We start from the raw sequence: 20,058 nt of genomic DNA on the forward strand, positions 1-20,058 counted from the left end.
TTGCCCCCATAATACAGATACAACTGGTGTGATCATCAGGAAACCCAGACCGCCAACAGTGGTAGTAGGGAGGCTTGGGACAGCACGGGCACGGTGACTGGCTCTAGGCCTCGGGCATAGACAGCACCCATAAATGGCAGCAGCTGCTGCTCTGTAAGTTACAGAACATGGTATTCATCCTTTGCACCCCAAATCTGCAATCTTCTTCTAAAGTCCTGAAAGGTACAGATGAACCAAATTTGGTAGGCAGCGCTACAAGAGATTTTCTTTTTTCTTTTTAAGATTTTTTTTTTTTTTTTTTGACAGAGACAGTGAAAGAGGGAACACAAGAAGGGGGAGTGGCAGAGGGAGAAGCAGGCTCCCCACTGAGCAGGGAGCCCAATGCTGGGTTTGATCCCAGGACTCTGGGATCATGACCTGAGCCAAAGGCAGATGCTTAACGACTGAGCCACACCGGTGCCCCAAGCCATATTCTTACAGGCTCTGAGAAAGGGGAAAAATAAACTCAATAAAAGGTCCCCTCCAACAACCCTCCCCCACCCCGGCTGCCGATACCACTGGCCCAGCTGTGTTGGACGTAGATTGGCTCCAGCCTCTTTCCCCTGGACTGTGACCCTGAACTCCACTCTGGGGCTGGAAGTTCCAAGGTTCAGAGAGGGAGGCAAAGGGGACTCTAGGGCCCACAGCCTTTCCCAGATGGGTCCTCCCTACAGGGGCAGGAATTCCCAGTCACTGAGCTGGCCAGCAAGAGGCAGAATGCGCACGCACCAGGGTCTGAGCTCTGGGAGCACAGGGACCGCCGCGTTTGGCCGCTGGGGAGGGCCAGTCTCCCAGTGCATTCCAGTAGTAAGCCTGGGGGCTGGGAGTGTCTTCCACTTGGAATCAGGAACTCAGAAGGACCGAGTCCATTGTTCCCACCACCCAGCTGGTCAGCGACAGAGGAAAATTGGAAATCTGGTTATCTGATCCAGGAGGGCAGGGCTCCTGTGAGTCTCCTAAGAACATCACAGCGCCCCTTCACCCAGCACAGCATCCCACAGAAACTTAATACAGATTTATTTATTTATTTTTTAGTTTTTAAAAAAGGTTTTATTTATTTATTTGACAGAGAGAGACAGTGAGAAAGGGAACACAACCAGGCGGAGTGGGAGAGAGAGAAGCAGGCTTCCTGCCAAGCAGAGAGCCTGATGTGGGGTTTGACCACAAGACCCTGGGATCATGACCTGAGCCGAAGGCAGATGCTTAATGACTGAGTCATCTGGGTGCCCCCAAATTTATTTCCTTAAATAATGAATAAATGGCTCCACAGTCCAGAGCATCTCGCAGTCACGGGGTCCCCGCTATCCCAGGAAGTCTCCACGGCTGTCTGGGTGCATGGTGGATGCGGGCAGGAGGCCAGCTGTGCCCTGCCCTCTCCCCAGCTAAAGGCCCTGTTTGCACACCCACTCTCGTCTTCATCCCCCCTCTGCTTTAGTTAGCACTCCGATCCCAGAGCCTTTCCATGGAAGATGTGTACGCTCCACAGGACCCACTCTCCTCTTCCAATGACAGGACTGATGTGGAAGAGCACATCTCTGCGGGGGACACTTTCTGTAATAAGGAACCATACCCCGACCCAGCCACCCAAACTAGCTTTTCCACTAAAAAAATTCCTTGGCTTTCTGTAGTTACTGGAGGCCAGAAGGGGGCTTCATACTTGTCTCCCTCAGGGACACCGTTCATAGGTCCAGCAGGCACCGTCTTTCTCAGGAGCCACGGGAGACAGACTTTGAGCAAAGTGACTGATGGAGAAGCCAGGAAACTGCTCTGAGGACAGATCCCTCTCAAAGGCTGTTTTGCTTGGCGGAGCAGCAGAGAGGGCATGATGATGACTCTTATGGTGGACTTCCCCGGCTTCTACAGAGGCCCAGCCACTCGCAAAGTCTCAACATCTTGGCCCCTGTGACGGGCATAACTGACGTGAGAGCTCAGTGTTCTGGAATGGTGCCCGGCGCCCCACCAACACCGGTCCTTGCTATCGGTGCACTTCTGTCGATTCGGGGCCAACTGTGCAATTGTAGTCACAGGGACAATGACAGGTTGGTTTCTGGACAGGGTCTGATAAAGGGGGGAGAAAAAGCCAGGGATGGAGCAGAAAAACCCTCCAGCTAAAGGGAGGCATCTGTGAAGCCGACAGCAGGGGCGGGCAGCAGGGAGCGTCCCCTCCCCCTTGACCTGCTGCAGAGATCTGGAGGTTAGGAAATGTCCTGGAGAAAAACCCTCTGGTCTCTGGGGACAGCTGGGGAGACCTGGCATGAAGGTGCACCTGGGACCAGGCTTGGGTGAGTTTCATCCTTGCTCAGGAGGCAAAGAAAGATCCTTACAGTGGCTGACAGCCCCAGGGAGACTGTGAGTAGCAGCAATGTCTACAGTCCCTGTCCCTGAAGAGGACTCATTCCACACGGATATGTGTCCCAGGCACCGAGCCTCAGAGACAATGGAGCACACAACAGACCTGGCCCCGTCCACAAGCTGCTTTACATTGTGTCCCTCCTCTCAGCACCTGTCTCCCTCCTCCCCCAGAGCAGACTGCTCCACCCACGGCTGCATCTCCAGTCTGCACAGAGCAGGGCTCAAATACCGGCAGGATGAATGAATGAGCAAACCAAGGAAGGAATGACAGCACATTTCTGACGGGCTGAGGCAATTCCCGAGTCCTACTTTGGAACCAGAGACAAGAGGGGAGGTTGTGGGTGGTTGTTCTCTTCAGGAGGAAATCGTAAAAAGGGCCTCCCAGGTCAGAGGTGGCATGTGGCCAGCTGGGTCACACACTGGCTTCCTGTCAGGCGGCGAGGACTTCCCTGTCTCAGAACGGAGCCATGGGTACAATGGTGTCACACAGTGGCTCTGGCAATTCCTGGGCTCCTTTGCACTCTGGTTCACGAATTATTTCCCTGACTACTTAAGAGCCGGGGTGGCAGGGGGAGAGGCCCCTTGTCAGGGACACAACTGGCACCTGGGGCCGCGGCTGAGCAAGGGCTTCCTGCAGAGGGACGGCGTTCTCTTCTCTCCAGTAACAGAGGTCGCTGCTCCGCGGAATGCACCCCACCAGCTCGCAGGGGGCCGATCGGGACCAGGCCTGATGGCGCTGTGGCTGCAGGGAGAGCCAGGAGCGAGTCCTCCTGGCCTGCAGGGCTAGAGGTGTGGACATCAGGGGTCCCGGCACCTCCGCTGGAGCAGGGGAAAGGAGGAGGGGAGGCCACGTCGGCCACGTCTCTCCAGGCTAGAAGGGGAGCGGCTTCCAGCCAAGAGACCTGGTCCTGAAGACCGAGGAGTTCACCCTGGTCAGCCAACACGTGGGTCCGCAGGCTCCACAAAGAGCCAGGAGTCTCCTAGCAAACCTCGCCACCTGCTGGCCTGTCTTCCCGGGGGCGGCCATGGAAGGGAGCCATCCAGCTAGCTATAGGACAAAGGCGGCTGTTGTGTGTGGTGGCTGAAAGCAAGGACTCGGGGAGATGCCCATACCCTCGGGCAAGTCACCTAACCACCAACGGTCTATTTTATAAGACTGTTCTGAGGATCAAATGAGTAAACCCGTGCAAAGAACTCAAAACCCTGCCTGGCATATAAACAAGTATTACCCTTCCCTGATCACTGGGGCCAGGATCTGCCCTCCACCCCCAAATTTTGATTACAGAAAAAAATAATGTAGTGAATTTGCAAGTAATTTATTTTATTATATTTTTTTAATTAAGTAGGCTCCACACCCAACACGGGGCTCAGACTCACGACTCAGATCAACAGTTGCAAGCTCCACCAACTTAGCCAGCCCCTTATTTTAATCTTGATTGTTTTCACTATTTTCTAATTTTCTACAAAGAAGAAATATCACTCTCCCACTGGAAAAAAAAAAAAAAAGTTTAAAATTCTCAGAGGATGCCACTGATGGGACCATAGAAGCCAGAAGCAGCAGAATAACTGCCAAAGAAGGTTCCAGAACATGATTCTGCCTTAGTCCAAGACTATCTCAGTGTGAATCTGCTTTACAAATGCCCACAGTTTCCTAGAAGAGTTCCAGGAACCCCAACATGTCGGTGACAAAGAAGACACTTTTCCTGTCTAGACACTGACATGCCTGTAATTAAACACTCAGGAGGAAGAGGCAACAGATACTTCTTTAAGACAATCTTGAAAATCCAGGCAAACACAACTAACATAAAAATCACCTTGGGACACCTGGGGGGCTCAGTCAGTTAAGTGTCAGCCTTCGACTCAGGTCATGATCCCAGGGTCCTGGGATCGAGCCCCGCATCGGGCTCTGCTCAGCAGGGAGCCTGCTTCTCTTCCTCTCTCTCTGCCTAACTCTCTGCCTACTTGTGATCTCTGTCTGTCAAATAAATAAATAAAATCTTAAGAAAAAAATCATCTCTAATCTCCCCACCCAAGGGTATAATGGGCTGAGTCTGAAAGTTTTAAAACAAGTGGACGTTGCCCTGCTAGTAGGACTCTGAGTCACGCTGACTAGGTGGTGGTGGTGGTGGGGGTTCCCAGCAAAGCGCAGGCTGCTGGGACCAGCAGAGCAAAAGCTCTGGAAACTCAGCGGTGGCTCTACCAGTGGGGAGTGGCCCAATGAGTAAGAACCCCATAGGTCTGCCTCTTCACTTCAGCATTAACAGGAGAATATTTAAATGCAATCCTGGATGTAACAGGCGACAAGGTATGGTAAGACACATCCAGAGAGGGTTGAAGTTTAAAGTAAACGAGAAGAAAGACACTCAGCTCCCAGCAGCCAAGCTGCAGGTAAATGTGGAAGATCAGACAGGCACCTGACGTCAATCTTGGTCCTTTTCCCTCTAAGACGTAGGCCAGGCTATTCTCCTGAAAGTAAAGACACTTAGATCTTCTTAGAAGGGCCACTGGCTTGGGCTGGGCAGGTGCCCAGAGCCCTGCTGGTAATCCCTGGCTTGAAGGCTGCTTCTCTGGGAGATGCCTTCAGATCCTAAGCAACATGAGGACGGGGACTTGATCTGCTTTGTGCCCCACGGTACCCCAGGCTCAGTGCATAGTAGGTATCAAGTGTGTGGATTGAGTTATCTTCAGTGACAAGGGCTGTAGATATTTCGTTTGCCACCGCCTCCCCAGATACACAACTTCTTGTATACAGTAGAGTCAAATAAATGTTTTTTGAGCAACTTGCCCATGTTGGGGGTCAAGGGCTCCTAACACTCCCATTTTCAACTAACCCATGCATCTTAAGATTCCTCCCTTATTCTCCCCAAACACACACACACACAACCCCCCGCCCCAAAACCCCACTTGGATCCCAGAACCTCAGGCCCTGGACCAACAGGCCTGAGCACTAAACCTGCTATAAAGCAAACAACATTTCTGAGTTTCTGGCCCAGTCGGCTTTCTGACAGACACATCACCCAGAATCCTTTCCCTGAAAATAGTTCTAAATAAGCCTGCCAGCCTGCAGAGATGGGAACAGGAAATGGAAAAAGTCACCATGTCCTCACTCACTTCCCTGCAACATCAGAGCCGTGGGCCCGGATGTACTTGGTGTGACCCTCATGAGACAGGCCATTTTTTCCAGTGCGCCCCATGCTGTGTGGCTGCCAGCGAAATGCCACTGATTAGGAGATGCACATCGATGTTGCTGCAGCTTTCTGGAGGAAATAATTGATGGCTGTCACATGAAATGCACATGTGGAATGTCAAAGCCATCCCGATTCCTGAAATGTAAGGCCACGGTAGGGAGGAAATGCTAGTACTCCTCCTAGCCACCTTTCTTTTCAAAGTTTTTTTTTTCAATTTATTTTGTATTTTTAAAAAGATTTTATTTATTTATTTGCGAGAGAGCTAGTAAGCAGAGGAAGCAGCAGAAGGAGAAGAAGGCTCTTTGCTGAGCAGGGAGCCTGACGTGGGACTCGATCTCAGGACCCCAAGATCATGACCTAAGCTGAAGGCAGATGCTTAACCAACTGAACCACCTAGGCACCCCTGCTACTAACCACCCTTACACGAATTACCTCCTGTCAAGGGAGGCAGCCATATTTCTTTCCTTCCAAAGGTTTAATCCTGTAAATAAATCTTAAGCTTTGTCTAAAGTACACCTTAAAAAAAGGACACCTGGGAAAACGGCCCCCTTTGCATCTGCTGGCTACAATCAGTGCCCTAGAGGCATCTCAAGCATTCCCAGTTTGGGGGAAGAGCTGTGTGCTTAACCTCCTCAGGCCTTCCTTACTCCTGTCTACCAGGAGGGATTAACACTGCTTTCAAGTTTCCAGATCTCCAACAGAGACCCCATCCCACCCCCTTTGCCCTGCTGTCAAAGAAGCTGCTTGGAAGAAGCAGCAGTTGCTAAGTAATCAAAGCAGGGGTGACTGAGGGGGAGTGAAGGTGTTTGACTGGGAGAGATAAGGGCCTCTCCTAGAATTTCCTGAGGTCCAGAGCATAAGCCCTAGACAGGCAATGGCTTCTATCTGGACCTTTGCTAAGAGATGAGGTTATTGATTTCTGGCTTAAGGAGTCTTAAAATCCACTGGGTCTGGGGAGCTCATGTCTCATCTGGGCATGCTGGACAGGACAGGCAGACAGGTGGGACATGAATGCACCCCTTGCTGGGAGCACAGAAGAAAAGCCACAAGTAGACACCTGTGAGGGGCCAGCAAAGGGGAGGGACACTGCAACTCTTCTGGTGGTTTATTTAGGTGGAGAAGCGTGGTTCCAAAGGCTCCCAGAAATTAAGCTCAATTTAAGAAAAAAGGGATCTCATCATCTGTTAGTTAAAGCCTCTGCAAAGCAATTTAGGACTACCCATCCGAATCTGAAATGCACAGAATGCACACACCTCTGACCAAAGCAATGGCACGGTGGGGCAGTCTTCTCACAGACACACTTACTTACACTGGCAGAGTTACAGGCAAAAGGAGTGCTGCTGTCATACTGTTTATTTATAGTAGCGAAAAAAATGGACAGCAATTGAAATGTCCACCGACAGGAGTCATCCCACAGACGGCAGTGTTTATGACACAGAGAATTCTGTGATCGATCGAGAGTAAGGTAAACCCTGCAGACCGACAGGAAAGACGCTCCCTGATGGACTACAAAGAACGCGTTTTTGGTACTAACCCCCTTGCGTAAGGACACAGCTCATTCTGCTTATTCACAGAAGCTGTGTTCTATCAAGGCCCTGGGGACACTGTACCAACGAACACAGAACCACATTCCCAGGGCACATACAGCCTTAGGCTCCTCTGAGCCTCTGTCATGTTTTCATCCATCGATCAATGCCGAACCGGTGTATTTCTGGTCAACAGACTGCTGATTCATTATCACCGAACCCACAGCTGGCAGCATGAGAACTCACGCCCGCACAAACCTGATCCAGCACATTGTTTTCTTTGTATGACACATCACAGCCTTGTGCTCAGGAATGATAGACAGCGTGATGCTTGGGGCCCATTTATTTATTTATTTGTTTGTTTGTTTATAAAAAGATCCACTTACTTATTTTATGGCGGGGGGGGGGGTAAGAGCACATGAGCACATGTGCTTGTGGGGAGGGTAGACAAAGAGAGGAGAGACGACTCCTCGCTGAGCATGGAGCGGAGGCAGGGCTCAATCCCACAACCCTGATATCAGGACCTGAGCTGAAATGAGCTGAAATCAGACCCTCAGACGACTGAGCCAGCCAGGAGCTCCTTAAGGGCTGTATTATTTTTTACGTTTTTAAAGATTTATTCATTTATTTGACAGCCAGCACGGAAGCAGGTATAGCAGCAGGCAAAGGAAGAGGGAGAAGTAGGTTCTCCACTGAGCAGGGATCCCACAAGCAGGACTCCATTCCAGGACGCTGCGTTAATGACCGGAGCCAAAGGCAGACGCGTAAGTGACTGAGCCACCAAGGCGTCCCTTGAGGACAGTAAAACCACCAACAAGCACAAAAACGAGGAAGTGTGGCACTAAACAGAGAAAAGGACCCTCGTTTGTAGGTCCAAGAGCTGAAAACAAGAAGCCAGAGCCTTGCGTTATTCGACCTCAGTTGCGAACATGCACAGGGTGTATGGGGTCACTGCCCGTGTCCTCAAATGACTGCCCAAGTTCTGTACATACAGACTTTTGAGGTTACAAATAAATTTTAGTGAATAGGAAAATTCTCAAGTACAGAATCTTTGAATCATGAGAACCATGTGCCTGTACATGCACACAACTTTTCTGAAAAATACACCAGCTCGGTTTTGGAAAACACAGAAGCTATCTTTGGCAAGTGGGATGGGCAACATGTTTTTTACTTTATTCTCTGGATCTCACTGCCCCAGTAAATATACCATTTCTAATTTTAAAAATCTACAGGAAAGGGGCACCTGGGTGGCTCAGAAAGTTAAGCATCTGACTCTTGGTTTCAGCTTGGGTCATGATCTCAGGGTCATGGGATGCAGCCCCGTCTTGAGTTCTGAGCTCAGCATGTGAAGTCTGCTGGAGCCTGTCTCTCCTTCTCCCTCTGCTCCTGTGCACATGCTCTCTCTCTCAAATAAATAATAAAATCTTTAAAAAAATAAAAATAAATAAAAATGTACAGTAGGAAAAGGAGCCTTTCTCTGGGTACACGTAGCACAGCATGGCAGATTCACTCTGGGCTCAAGGACCCTGCTCCATAGGGGGACCAGTGTCTTGCAAAAAGGGCACGTGACCACCCTCTTGCTTGATGCCTCCCTCTCCTGGGGAGGAGGATAGCTGAGATGAAGGGTAGCAGAGGATTCGGCTTCACCTACAAAATCCTAGAAGTCAGAACTTTACCCCAAGAAACAGACGTGTCACCCTTAGCTTTTCCTAGAAGTAGTCAGCAAGGGGCAGGATGGGGCTCACGGTCCAGAAGAGAAAGTATGATGGAACTAGGGTTACAGAGAGAGAGAAAAGAAAAAGAAGGGACAAAGGGGGAATCTTAAAACGTTTGTTTACGGGGCAGTTCATATGGGCATAATCTAGGATTCATTTTTCCTCCTTGTGAATAAAAATAGATTTATTTTCCTAATTATAAAAAAACACAAGTAAGTCTGGGTCTGGAAGTATACACAGCAAACTGTGGCAACAGGACAACAGGTTTGGGGGAAACGAATTTTTTTATACAAGTGCTACTTACCTGGATTTTTTATAAAAATGTATCTCATACTTTTTTTTTTTTTTAAAGATTTTATTTATTTGACAGAGATCACAAGTAGGCAGAGAGGCAGGCAGAGAGAGAGAGAGAAGCAGGCTCCCTGCTTAGCAGAGAGAGCCCGATGCAGGGCTCGATCCCAAGACCCTGAGATCATGACCTGAGCCGAAGGCAGAGGCTTTAACCTACTGAGCCACCCAGGCGCCACGTCTTTTTTTTAAATCATCATAATAATGTCTTATATTTAAGGTCATACTGTCCTAGCAAAAAGGCCACCCTGGTCATGCCTCTGGCTCTTCTGATTTTCTTTCCCACCCTCTCCCCTTTCTTCAATTTTTTCAGGGAGAGAGAGAGCACACATGCAAGGGGGAAGGGAGCAGAGGGAAAGAGAATCTTAAACGAGTTCCATGCTTGGGGCAGGGCTCCATCCCAGGACCCTGAGATCATGACCTGAGCTGAAATCAAGAGTCAGCCACTTAACCCACTGAGCCACCCAGGCGCTCCTCCCATCCTCTCTCCTACCTCAGGCTGCTCCATGCCCGGGGCCAAGGACTCAACCCCCAGTCATCTCTGAGCCAGGCAAAAGCAAAACTCTTGAGTTTCCTTAAAAAGTTCAACATTGAAGAGCCAATTCTAATCAGCAATTCCACTCTTGAGTTTACACCTAAAAGAACTGAAAACAGGTGTTCAAACAAAGCTGGTAGTGAATGTCCACAGCAGCACTGGTCATAGCAGCCGAAATGCAGAAACAATGCAAATGTCCATCAGCAGATGAAAGGGTAAGCGGCGGTACGTCCTACGACAGAACGTTATTCGGGCGCAACAAGGAATGAAACACTGATGTGTGCTACAACTTGGATGAACCCTGAAAAGTGAGGTAAAGGGAAAGAAACCAGACTTAAAAGCTCACAGACTGTGTGACTCTTTCAGAGGAAGTATCCAGAAGAGGCAAATCCAGAGAGACGGAAAACAGATGAGGGGCTGAGAGTGGGAAGGAGTGGGAAGCAGCCACTTGGTGGATCCAAGGGTGCCTTTCAAGGTGATGAAAATGTTCTGGAATAAAGAGAGGGGACGGACAGTTGCACCACAATGTGAATGTATTAAATAGCATGAAGCAGTATGCTTTATACCAGTTAAGATGGTAAATTTCATGCTGTTATGTATTTTACCCCAATTAAGAATAAACAAAACTCTGGGTGCATGGGTGGATCAGTGGGTTAAAGCCTCTGCCTTCAGCTCAGGTCATGATCCCAGTGTCCTGGGAGGGAGCCCCACATTGGGCTCTCTGCTCAGCAGGGAGACTGCTTTCCTCTCTCTCTCTCTCTCTGCCTGCCTCGCTGCCTCCTTGTGATCTCTGTCAAACAAATAAATAAAATCTTAAAAAAAAAAAAAAAAGAATAAACAAAACTCTGAGCTGTGTGACCCTCAGCAAGTTACTCAGCCTCTCTGAACCTCAAGAATGGGCAGATGATGGCACAACCACGTAAGCTGGCTGGGAAGATCGTTCCCTGCTTGGCCCAGGCCTGGGCGCACAGAAAGGGACGGGTAAACAACAAAGCTTGTTGCCTCTGGGATGACAGTGAAGGAGTCCTGTCAAAGCCAACTCACCTGGAAGTTGTGGGGTCTCCAGGATGTCCAATTATCCTTTTAATTAAGCAACTACAGCAACACCAACAAAAAGACAGAGGGGATGGGAAGCTGTATAAGATGGAGAAAGTGGAGAGAGCGTCTCTACCCGATTTATACTTATAGCCAGACTATAATTAGAGTGGGGTGCTCTCCTGTATAGGGAATGCAGTTAACTCAGGCACAGGAAGACCAAGGGGCGGCTCTGCCACTTGTCCGCCATGAAACCACCTATAGGCTCTTGCTTTTCCCATCTCCTTCCACTGGCCTGTGGACATGGACCCCTTGACCGACCCCATTTATGAGGGCAGAGGGAATGTATGTAGGTGAGAAGGTTCCATCTGTGCCAAGGCCCTTATCTGGAAGCAGCTCTAAAACCCAAAGAACTGAAAGTCAGGGACAGGAACCACACCTCTTCTTGAGAATAATTTGGTACTGAATTAGCAGAACTCCAAGCTTCCTGAGGCAAGGTGACCCCCCCCTTGTGGCTGACAGTCAGCCTGGGCAGAGGGGAGGAAGCAATGAATAGGGTTTCAGGCTGTCATGGAAACTTTTCTTTCCGGAGGCCTCTGAGCATATGGCAGGTGTCCTACAAAATCCGTTCTTGCTGCTCCAGGCTGGCTGCTCCCCTCAGACATGGGGGGGGCGGAGGGGGCTGGCGTCTGCCTCTCCGTCTGAAAGGCCCCCTTCCCTCCACCATGGCGGCAGCAGCACAAAGGAGTCCCCAGTGTGTGCCTCACATCCCAGCTCCCCAGACAGACGCTGGGGGACAGCCTGCACGGCCCTGTGGAAATCTAAGTCCCCTGCCCCCATGGGGCCTGGATGCAGCCCACAGATCACAGACAGCAGCAGGCCAAAGGCCACGGTGCAGACTCCTCCCGGGCCGCCTGAAACGCGATGCCCGTTCTGCCCTAGGCTGAGGCTAGCGGGGATGCCTTGTAAGCCCAGGATGGAAGAGAGCAGCATGTTGATCTGGGACTTGGAAGGAACAGGCAGGCCAGATTCCCACCCCGCAAGGCTGCCCTCTCTGCAGAACACAGCCAATGCAGCTGGCCCAAGGGAAAGCAAATCACAAACAGGGACGGCTGTAAACTGCAAGCCACGAAAGGGACTGGTGACAAGTAACGGCAAGTGAACGGTGCCGTGGCGGGAAATGAGAGTGTTTAAAACTCAAAAGCCATGCTTCCAGAACTGGGTGATCACGCCTGGAGAGGTTCATGGCAGTGTGCCAAGAGCAGACAAAGCCACAGGAGAAAACGGGTACCATCTTCTTGCGGCACCCGTGCGACTCAAGGATTCGGGAACGGCTGATGTAATAAAACAGGACTATTACGTATCATGGAGGAGAATGTCAAATCTAACTGATTTCTATGGAGAAAACACTAGACGTCAAGGAAGAGTGATGACCACAGATGGCCACCTTGGAGAAGCGCAGGACCTAGCACAAAAGGAACCCCTAGCTCCATTCACTCCTTTACTCCACCAACATTTTTTTTTTGGAGGCCCTGTGATGTACTCAGCTCCCTACCTTCCTTGAAGCTCTTTCTCAGGGGAGGTGGGTGTTAATGAAATGTACTCGATGCAGGGAAACGTGTACCAGGGCTATCTCATGAGGGCAGTGGGGGTTGGTTTCTCAGGGATGCAGGGCCCAGTGACATTTAATGAGGACCATACAGGTGGGCCGGGTTTGTGGTGTAGGGGAAGCTCTCCAGACAGAAGAGACAGTGTGTGCTGTGTGCAAAGTTCTACGACAGCAGGGGGCTTGGCCGGAGATGCACGAGGTCAGACAGACAGGACCTGGACAGCTGATCCCTCTCTTCAGACTGCTGGTAAACCAGGGCAGGATGGCAGGACAAAACTGTGTTTTAAGTGCATGACCCAAGCAGCACAGCCACGTGGTCATCTCCACCAAGGCAGACAGACAGAGGTCAAAACCACACTGCGTGTTTTGTGAGGCCTTGCTCAAAGATACAAATCCTAGGCGGCCAGTGCCCAGGCCTAGTGACCACACAATGGGTCCCGCTGGGCCCCGGTCAAGCAGTCACATCTCTAAGAAGGGTGGTTGCTCAGGTTTCCCTTCCAGCATATTCAGAGCCCCTATGCCAGGAAGCAGGGGCCACAGACTTCAGAGAACAGGTCTGTCATCATGCCATTCTGGGCTCAAATCTTGGCTGCTATCTACTAAGCTAGATGACCCGAGGCAAGCTTCTTAATCTCTCTGTGCCTTGGTAATATGGGGGGGTACTACAAGTATCTGTCTTCCAAGGTCACTGTGCGGATTCATTAAGATCTGCTACGAAAATCCTCATGGCTTAGTCCAGGATATTACTGATGCTGAAGAAAATGGTGATTATTATGACTACAGATTGCACTCAGCAAAGGACAGACACAGAAGACATGCAAAGACCTCAGAAATGTAAAATGACTCGGGAGCACCCGGGCTCCAAGGAGGGGGACGGTGGGAAGCCGCGAGTGCACATACTTGCGAGCAGGAGGCAGGAGACCGCCACGGCGTACAGCTGCTTGGAGGTGGTGATGTGATAGCGATCGAGGAAGTGGTCCAGCAGGTAGACGGCCAGGTGCCGGGCTGCAGGGCACAGCTGGCAGTGGCTGCTCAGCAGGGTCAAGATGTCGACAAAGAATCGGCGGCTCTTCAAGAGTGGGGAGTGGGCTCGGAAGGCGGGCAGCTTCAGCTCCTGCAGGACAGGCAGGATGGGGGTGGGTGGTCAGGGCTGCCTCCTGAGCGCTTCGGATGCCCGGGAAAAGTGAGACATGAGGGTTTGCCTGCTGGCTGGTTACGGGCAGCAATTCCCTCCATAACTCATCTGTTTCCAAGTCCCAGGATGGCAGCCATACCCCCCGCATTCCAGAAACCCCTGGACCACCTCCCATCTGCCCTCAGTGAGCACAGGCCCGTGACGTGCCAAGAATATGATGACAGAGGCAGGTGATGGAGATAACAGGCCCCGAAGACAGTCATTCCCTGGGGAAAAGATGAGTATGTACAGGCCTGCGGCTCGGGGACCAGCACCCAAATTCTGGCTGTACTATTTCACCAAGTTGTGCCTGCTCGGTCACCGGCCTTCATCTTTGTCACCTCCTCAACAGCTGAGGAGGAGATGAAAAGTGAATGTAAGGGGGCGCCTGGGTGGCTCAGTGGGTTGAGCCGCTGCCTTTGGCTCAGGTCATGATCTCAGGGTCCTGGGATCGAGTCCCGCATCGGGCTCTCTGCTCAGCAGGGAGCCTGCTTCCTCCTCTCTCTCTGCCTGCCTCTCTGCCTGCTTGCGATCTCTCTCTGTCAAATAAATAAATAAAATCTTTAAAAAAAAAAAAAAAAGAAAAGTGAATGTAAACACAGGACCCTCTAAGGGTCCCCCGGCTTAATTCCCTCTGTGGGTGGGACTGTGAGAGAGAACTTTTAAAAAAATATTTAATGTACAAAGAAAGCTGTTAAAATAAGAGTACAAAGCACTCCTAAAATACCCTTCGCCCAGATCCTTAGTTTTCATTTTACCTTCATGCTCTCCACTTGTACATACACTTTTTTCCCCACATGTAAATTCCAAACATACTTCCCCGCCAGGAGGCAACTTTTACTTTGTAATTTGGACACTGCCGTGTTATCTGAACATATTTCTCTAACACCAGAAAAGCCAACAAAAGAAATATCAAACCAACCAAGATTTTTAGGACAGGAAAAATTTCCTTATATACCTACCCTATTTGCAATTTAACCAAAGTAGGCCAGACACGATTTACTGAGGAAATGCTGTAGTATATATATATATTTTTTTTTCAAAGATTTTATCCATTCGACAGAGAGAGATCACAAGTAGGCAGAGAGGCAGGCAGAGAGAGAGGAGGAAGCAGGCTCCCCACCGAGCAGAGAGCCCGATGCGGGGCTCGATCGCAGGACCCTAGGATCATGACCTGAGCCGAAAGCAGAGGCTTCAACCCACTGAGCCACCCAGGCACCCCTGCTGTAGTATATCTTGTCCAGTCGAGAAACTAAAGAGAAACAACATGGAGGGAAAATGGGCAAGGAAGAGCTGGCAGAAAAGGAACCGAGGGAGCTCACGCACAGCTGGTTCCTTGGGGGCAAGATTAAAACAAACCGAAGCTCCTCACCTGTGCAATGCAGCTTGCCTAGCCCTAGGGCTTCTCGTAGGGAGCAACAGTTCTGGGACAAGAGATATCTGTTCATTCATTCATTCAAGATATTTTTTTTTTAACTTTTTTTTTTTTTTTTAAGATTTTATTTCTGAGAGAAAGAGAGAGAGAGGCAGAGGGAGAAGCAGGCTCCCCACTGAGAAGAGAGCCAGACTTGATCCCATGACTCTGGGATCATGACCTGAGCTAAAGGCAGATGCTGAACTGACTGAGCCACCCAGGCACCTTCATCCAAGATAAATTAATTCCTTCATCTGACTCAGTAAGTATTGAGTACCTTCTATATATCGGACATTATTCCAGGCACTGGGGATATAATCTAGAATAAGACAGACATGCACCTAAACTTAAGATTAAAACCGTAAGACTCTTAAAAGAAAACAGAAGCAAATCTTTAGGACTTCAACAACAGTTTCTTTGATAGGGACACCAAAAGCAGAAGCAACAAAAGAAAAAAAGATCTAAATTGGACTTCGAAATTTAAAACTCTCATGCTTCAGAAGATAACATCAAGAAAGTGAAAAGACAACCCACAGAATAGGAGAAAATGTTTGGAAATCGTGTATCAGTAGGAGGCTGTATCCAGAATATATAAAGAATTTCTACAACTCAACAATAAAAAGAAAACCCAATTTAAAAATGGGCTAAGGGGGCGCCTGGGTGGCTCAGCGGGTTGGGCCGCTGCCTTCGGCTCAGGTCATAATCCAGGGGCCTGGGATCGAGTCCCGCATCGGGCTCTCTGCTCGGCAGGGAGCCTGCTTCCCTCTTTCTCTCTCTGCCTGCCTCTCCATCTACTTGTGATTTCTCTCTGTCAAATAAATAAATAAAATCTTTAAAAATAAATAAATAAATAGATAGATAAAAATGGGCTAAGGGCGGAATAGATATTTCTGCAAAGACACAGCAATGGTCAATAAGCTCATGAGAAAATATGCAACACTTAGTCACCAGGGAAATGCAAATCAAAATCACCTGAGAGTGCACCTCACATCCACCACAATGGCCACTGTAAAAACAAAAATCAGAAAAGAAACACGTGTTGGTGAGGATGTGAACAAACTAAAAACCTACAGCCACACAAAAACTTGCATAGTAATGCTTCTAGCAGCATTAGCCAACATGAGCTAGGGAAACTAGAAGGACCCTAAGAAAGACTACTTTTTTGTTGCCTCTACTCTTGTGAGGACCTACCGACCCACCACACACACACCTTACGGTACAGATAATGGCTGTCCTCCTTGTAAAGGTCAAGGAGTTAATGATTTCTTGAGTCTTTCAGCACAACAGATAACATCTAAAGAGAGAAGAGATAGGGTCATCCTGAACAGTTTTCCAAGACCGATGAGTCACCGAGACTCCTGGCTCCAGGGCGTAAGAGCCTTCTGGCAGACACCTAAATACTTCTCTTTGTTCCTGGATGCCTGAGAAGACACTGCACCAGACCACCATCCTCAATAAAAACCCAGACTACAGGAGAAGATGAGACTCACTCTTCTTTCCTTTGAGTCTCCCAGACACTCTTTATCTGCTCTAGGTCTCCACCAAACTGCTCTCACTTCCTCTTGTCTCACGTCTGATATCTCTCCTGTGAGAAGCTAAGGACCCACTTTGGGGGGGGGGGGTCTGTGGAACCCAACCAGCCGGCAGTGGCAGTAGCTTCCAAATGGAAACAACCTGAACGTGCACCAGCTGATGAATGGGTACACAACACACAGGATATCCACACCGTGCAATATTATTTGGCCACAAGAAAGAACATGAACATGACCCTTAAAAACATGCTATGTAGAGAAAAGCCAGTCATAAAAGACCACATATTGTGGTCCTATTTATATGAAATACCCAATATAGGCAAATCCATATAAACATGAAGTCCATCACTGGTTGCTGGGAGCTAGGGGTGCGTAGAGGTTAATGGGGAGCGGGGAGTGTGACTGCTAGTGGATATGGGGTTTCTCTTTGGGATCATGAGAGATTCTGAAATTAGATAGTGTTGATGGTTGCACAATTCTGCATGCACTAAAAGCAACTGAACTGTTTACTTGAAAACGGTGACTTTTATGGCATATGAATTATATCTCAACACAGCTGTGTAAAAAGAAGAAGATGGACACATCACCCATTCTCACGAGGTTTATGGCCCAGTAAGCGAGAGCTAGAAATCAAATGATAAGGCAATTACACAAGTTCAAACTGTGACCCATACTACAAAGGAAAGCCAGGGGCAGTGACTGCCTTGCACACCTTTGAGGGAGCAAGGCCTTCCCAGTGAAGGGAAGCCTGACATGAGCCTGCACGCTGGGACCTCTTCTCCTCTGATGCGTTCCCCCACAGAACCCAGGAACCCTGGAGCTCCGCTCACAGAAGGTGCTCCCAAGTGAATAAATTACTGCCTCTCCCTTATGTTTACACATAAAGAAACAGAGGTTGAAAAAGTCCTGAGACCCCAGGCTTTACTTAATCTGCACCAGATCTGAGACCACAAGACTTTCAATTTATCTTTTTTCTCAACCCTTCATTTTAAGTAATCTCCATGCCCAATGTGGGACTTGAACTCACAACCTGGACATCAAGAGTTCAGAGCTCCACCACCCCAGCCAGCCAGGCTCCCCCATCTTTCTTTTTGTTTAAATAATGGAGATGCCCTTTTATCATCAGTTTAACTTCTTTAAAGGAAAGACTTGACTTGTGTATTATTCATCTTCACTGATGAATTTATGATGAATTTATGAGGCCAACATGGGATTTCAAACCCCCTGAGGGCAGGGTTTGGGTCTGCTTTGGCTCCTCACCGTTCAGTCACCACCCTGAGGTGACTGGGGAACACTGTCAGGTGCCCAATACTCAGTTGTGGAAGGAATGAAGGCAGGGACGGGGAGAGCTAGGGAGGAATGAGGGACTGAATTACAGCGAGCAGCAAATGCCCTGAGCCTCTCGGTACAAAGGAGCAGTCAGTGGTGACTTCAAGGAGGAGAGATGTATCCGGCCAAGATTTTGAAGGATGTCTAGGGACTGACCTGCTGAAGACGTAGGAAAAGCAGCACTTGCAAAGCTACACAGGTGTTCTTCCCAGGGAATCCAAAGCACTTGGAACAGAGAGACAGGCAGGGTGTGCCTGGACAGAGCGGGCGGGGATGGTGGGCACAGTCCTATCTTATGTGCCCTGCTAAAATATCTAGCCTGTCCTGAGGGCACCAGAGAGCCATGGAAGGGCTCTGAGCAGGGCATCAAGACCGGCAGGATGACTATGTGTGAAGACCCGGGCCCCTCCAGGACCACGGCCAGATGGCTGAGAGCAGCAGCCAATGGGGGACCATAGCTCCAACAGCAGTCTCCCTCTCTACCCTCCAGCAGCCCCTACAAACCTGCAGGCTCTGTGGCTATTTCCTCTCGGCCAAGAGCTCGGAGGCTCCTGACAAGAAGCAACCACACTCACAGATCCTTGGTTACAGAACATCAGACAACTGACCTTCGGCCCAGTCTGCACAGCCCTCATCAAGGCAGGTCAAAGTCCCACCACACAACAAGGAAGACATGCAAAGTCCGGACTTCCCTCCCCGCTCAACTCAGCCAAACTTAACAGCTTCTGGACTTTTCTCTTGGATGAATTGGCAGAACAGAGCTCAGAGCAACACACTGTAGGTCTTCCCTCGGTATCCTTTCTGGGGAAGGGTCCAGTGGCTTGAGCAGATTCTCAAAGGAAGCCATTTGTGCATAAAAGAAAAAAAAAAAAAGAAAAAGAAAAAGAAAGAGAAAGTTATAGACTTATGGACCTCTGGAACGGGCAACAATACCCATCAAGGAGTTAGCAGACAGCTGGTGCCAAAAGTGGGCAGGATTCTGAAACCTACAACAGCTGCCCTGGGAGGCTCTTCAACCCATTTCTGCTCCTTCCCCGTGTCCTTGTTTAAATGTCCTTTCCTGGAGCACCTGGGTGGCTCACTCGGTTAAATGCCTGCCTTCGGTTCAGGTCATGATCCTGGGGTCCTGGGATCCAATCCCCCTGGAGCTTCTCTGCTCAGTGGGGACCTGCTCCTCCCTCTCCCTCTGCCTGCCACCCCTCCATCAGCTTGTGCTCTCTCTCTCTGACAGGTAACATATCCTTTCCTAAGAGATGTTTTCTCTGGCCTCTGACCATTCCAAATCAGGTCCCCCTGGTTCTCAGAGCATGCTACTCTTCATGGCCAAAGTTTACTTATTTACGTGTCCTCCAGCTAAGCTCTTGCTCCCCAGGATGGGGGTCAGGTCCGTGTGGCCTATACCACTGTCCCAGAGTCCGGTGTGTGCCCGGCACCGAGGCAGCTGGTCCAGAACCACGGGCATGAGTAAAAAAGGACAGTCAGGAAAAGGCAGGAGGAAACTCAAATGCACATAACGATGGGAAAGAGGATGATCTGAAAAGGCTACATATTAACAGGATTCCAACTATATGACATTCTGGAAAAGACAAAACTATGGAGAGGGTAAAAAGAGCAGTGGCTGCTGGGGGCTGCGGGGGTGGTGACAGACAGAAGAGGCCAAGCACAGAGGATTTTCAGGTCAACGAAAATGACTGTAACCTACTATGATGGCGGACACACGTCATCATATATTTGTCCAAACCCACAGGACGTGCACTGCCAAGACAGAACCCTGAAGCAGACCGAAAACTTTAAGTGACGACACTGTGTCACTGAGCTCAGTGACTGGAACAAAGGTACTAGGTACTGCCTCGTGGGGCATGTGGAAACGGAGGCAGCTGTGGGGTACAGAATACCTCTGTATCCTCTGCTCAGTAATGCTGCAAACCTCACACTGCCCCAAAAAATAGTCTTAAAAAAACAAGAACAAGGATGAATCAGTTATGCACCTCCCTGCATAACTGTCCATAACAGTCCACTCCCGTCCCCACTCACTGGGGAACCGCCCAGCACAGAAGTCAGGCGGCTTGGGGGGTCCCAACCCCACTTTTGATTAACCTGGTGAGTTCTGAGCCCCGGCACCATCATCGGAAAAAATGAGTGTCACGCTGCCACAACTGCAAAGGACATGGCACTTAAGGGCAATCAGCAAGCTTTAGTGGCCTTTTCCTCGAGCGGGGCAATCAAACTTCAGATAAACTGAGCTTATCTGCCTCTGTGAAA

The 20,058-nt window shown here is 49.6% G+C and overlaps 1 protein-coding gene across 3 annotated transcripts in view; it reads right to left on the reverse strand.

Annotated features, from left to right (window-relative positions):
- CCNJL (cyclin J like) overlaps positions 1-20,058 on the reverse strand; it is a 102,318-nt gene that overhangs the window by 60,544 nt on the left and 21,716 nt on the right. For 2 of the 3 annotated variants that reach the window (XR_009407415.1, XM_059417291.1), the window contains exons 3-4: positions 15,908-15,941; positions 13,248-13,461 (exon numbers count right to left, since the gene is read on the reverse strand). Coding sequence is in view for 2 of the 3 variants with exons in the window: in XM_059417291.1 (XP_059273274.1) it covers positions 13,248-13,461; positions 15,908-15,941 (248 nt within the window). In the remaining variant the exon portion in view is untranslated. The remainder of the gene's footprint in view (positions 1-13,247; positions 13,462-15,907; positions 15,942-20,058) is intronic. The other variant, XM_059417292.1, reaches the window with a different exon arrangement.

This window comes from Mustela nigripes, chromosome 12 (assembly GCF_022355385.1).
Source record: "Mustela nigripes isolate SB6536 chromosome 12, MUSNIG.SB6536, whole genome shotgun sequence".
Lineage (NCBI taxonomy): Eukaryota > Metazoa > Chordata > Mammalia > Carnivora > Mustelidae > Mustela > Mustela nigripes.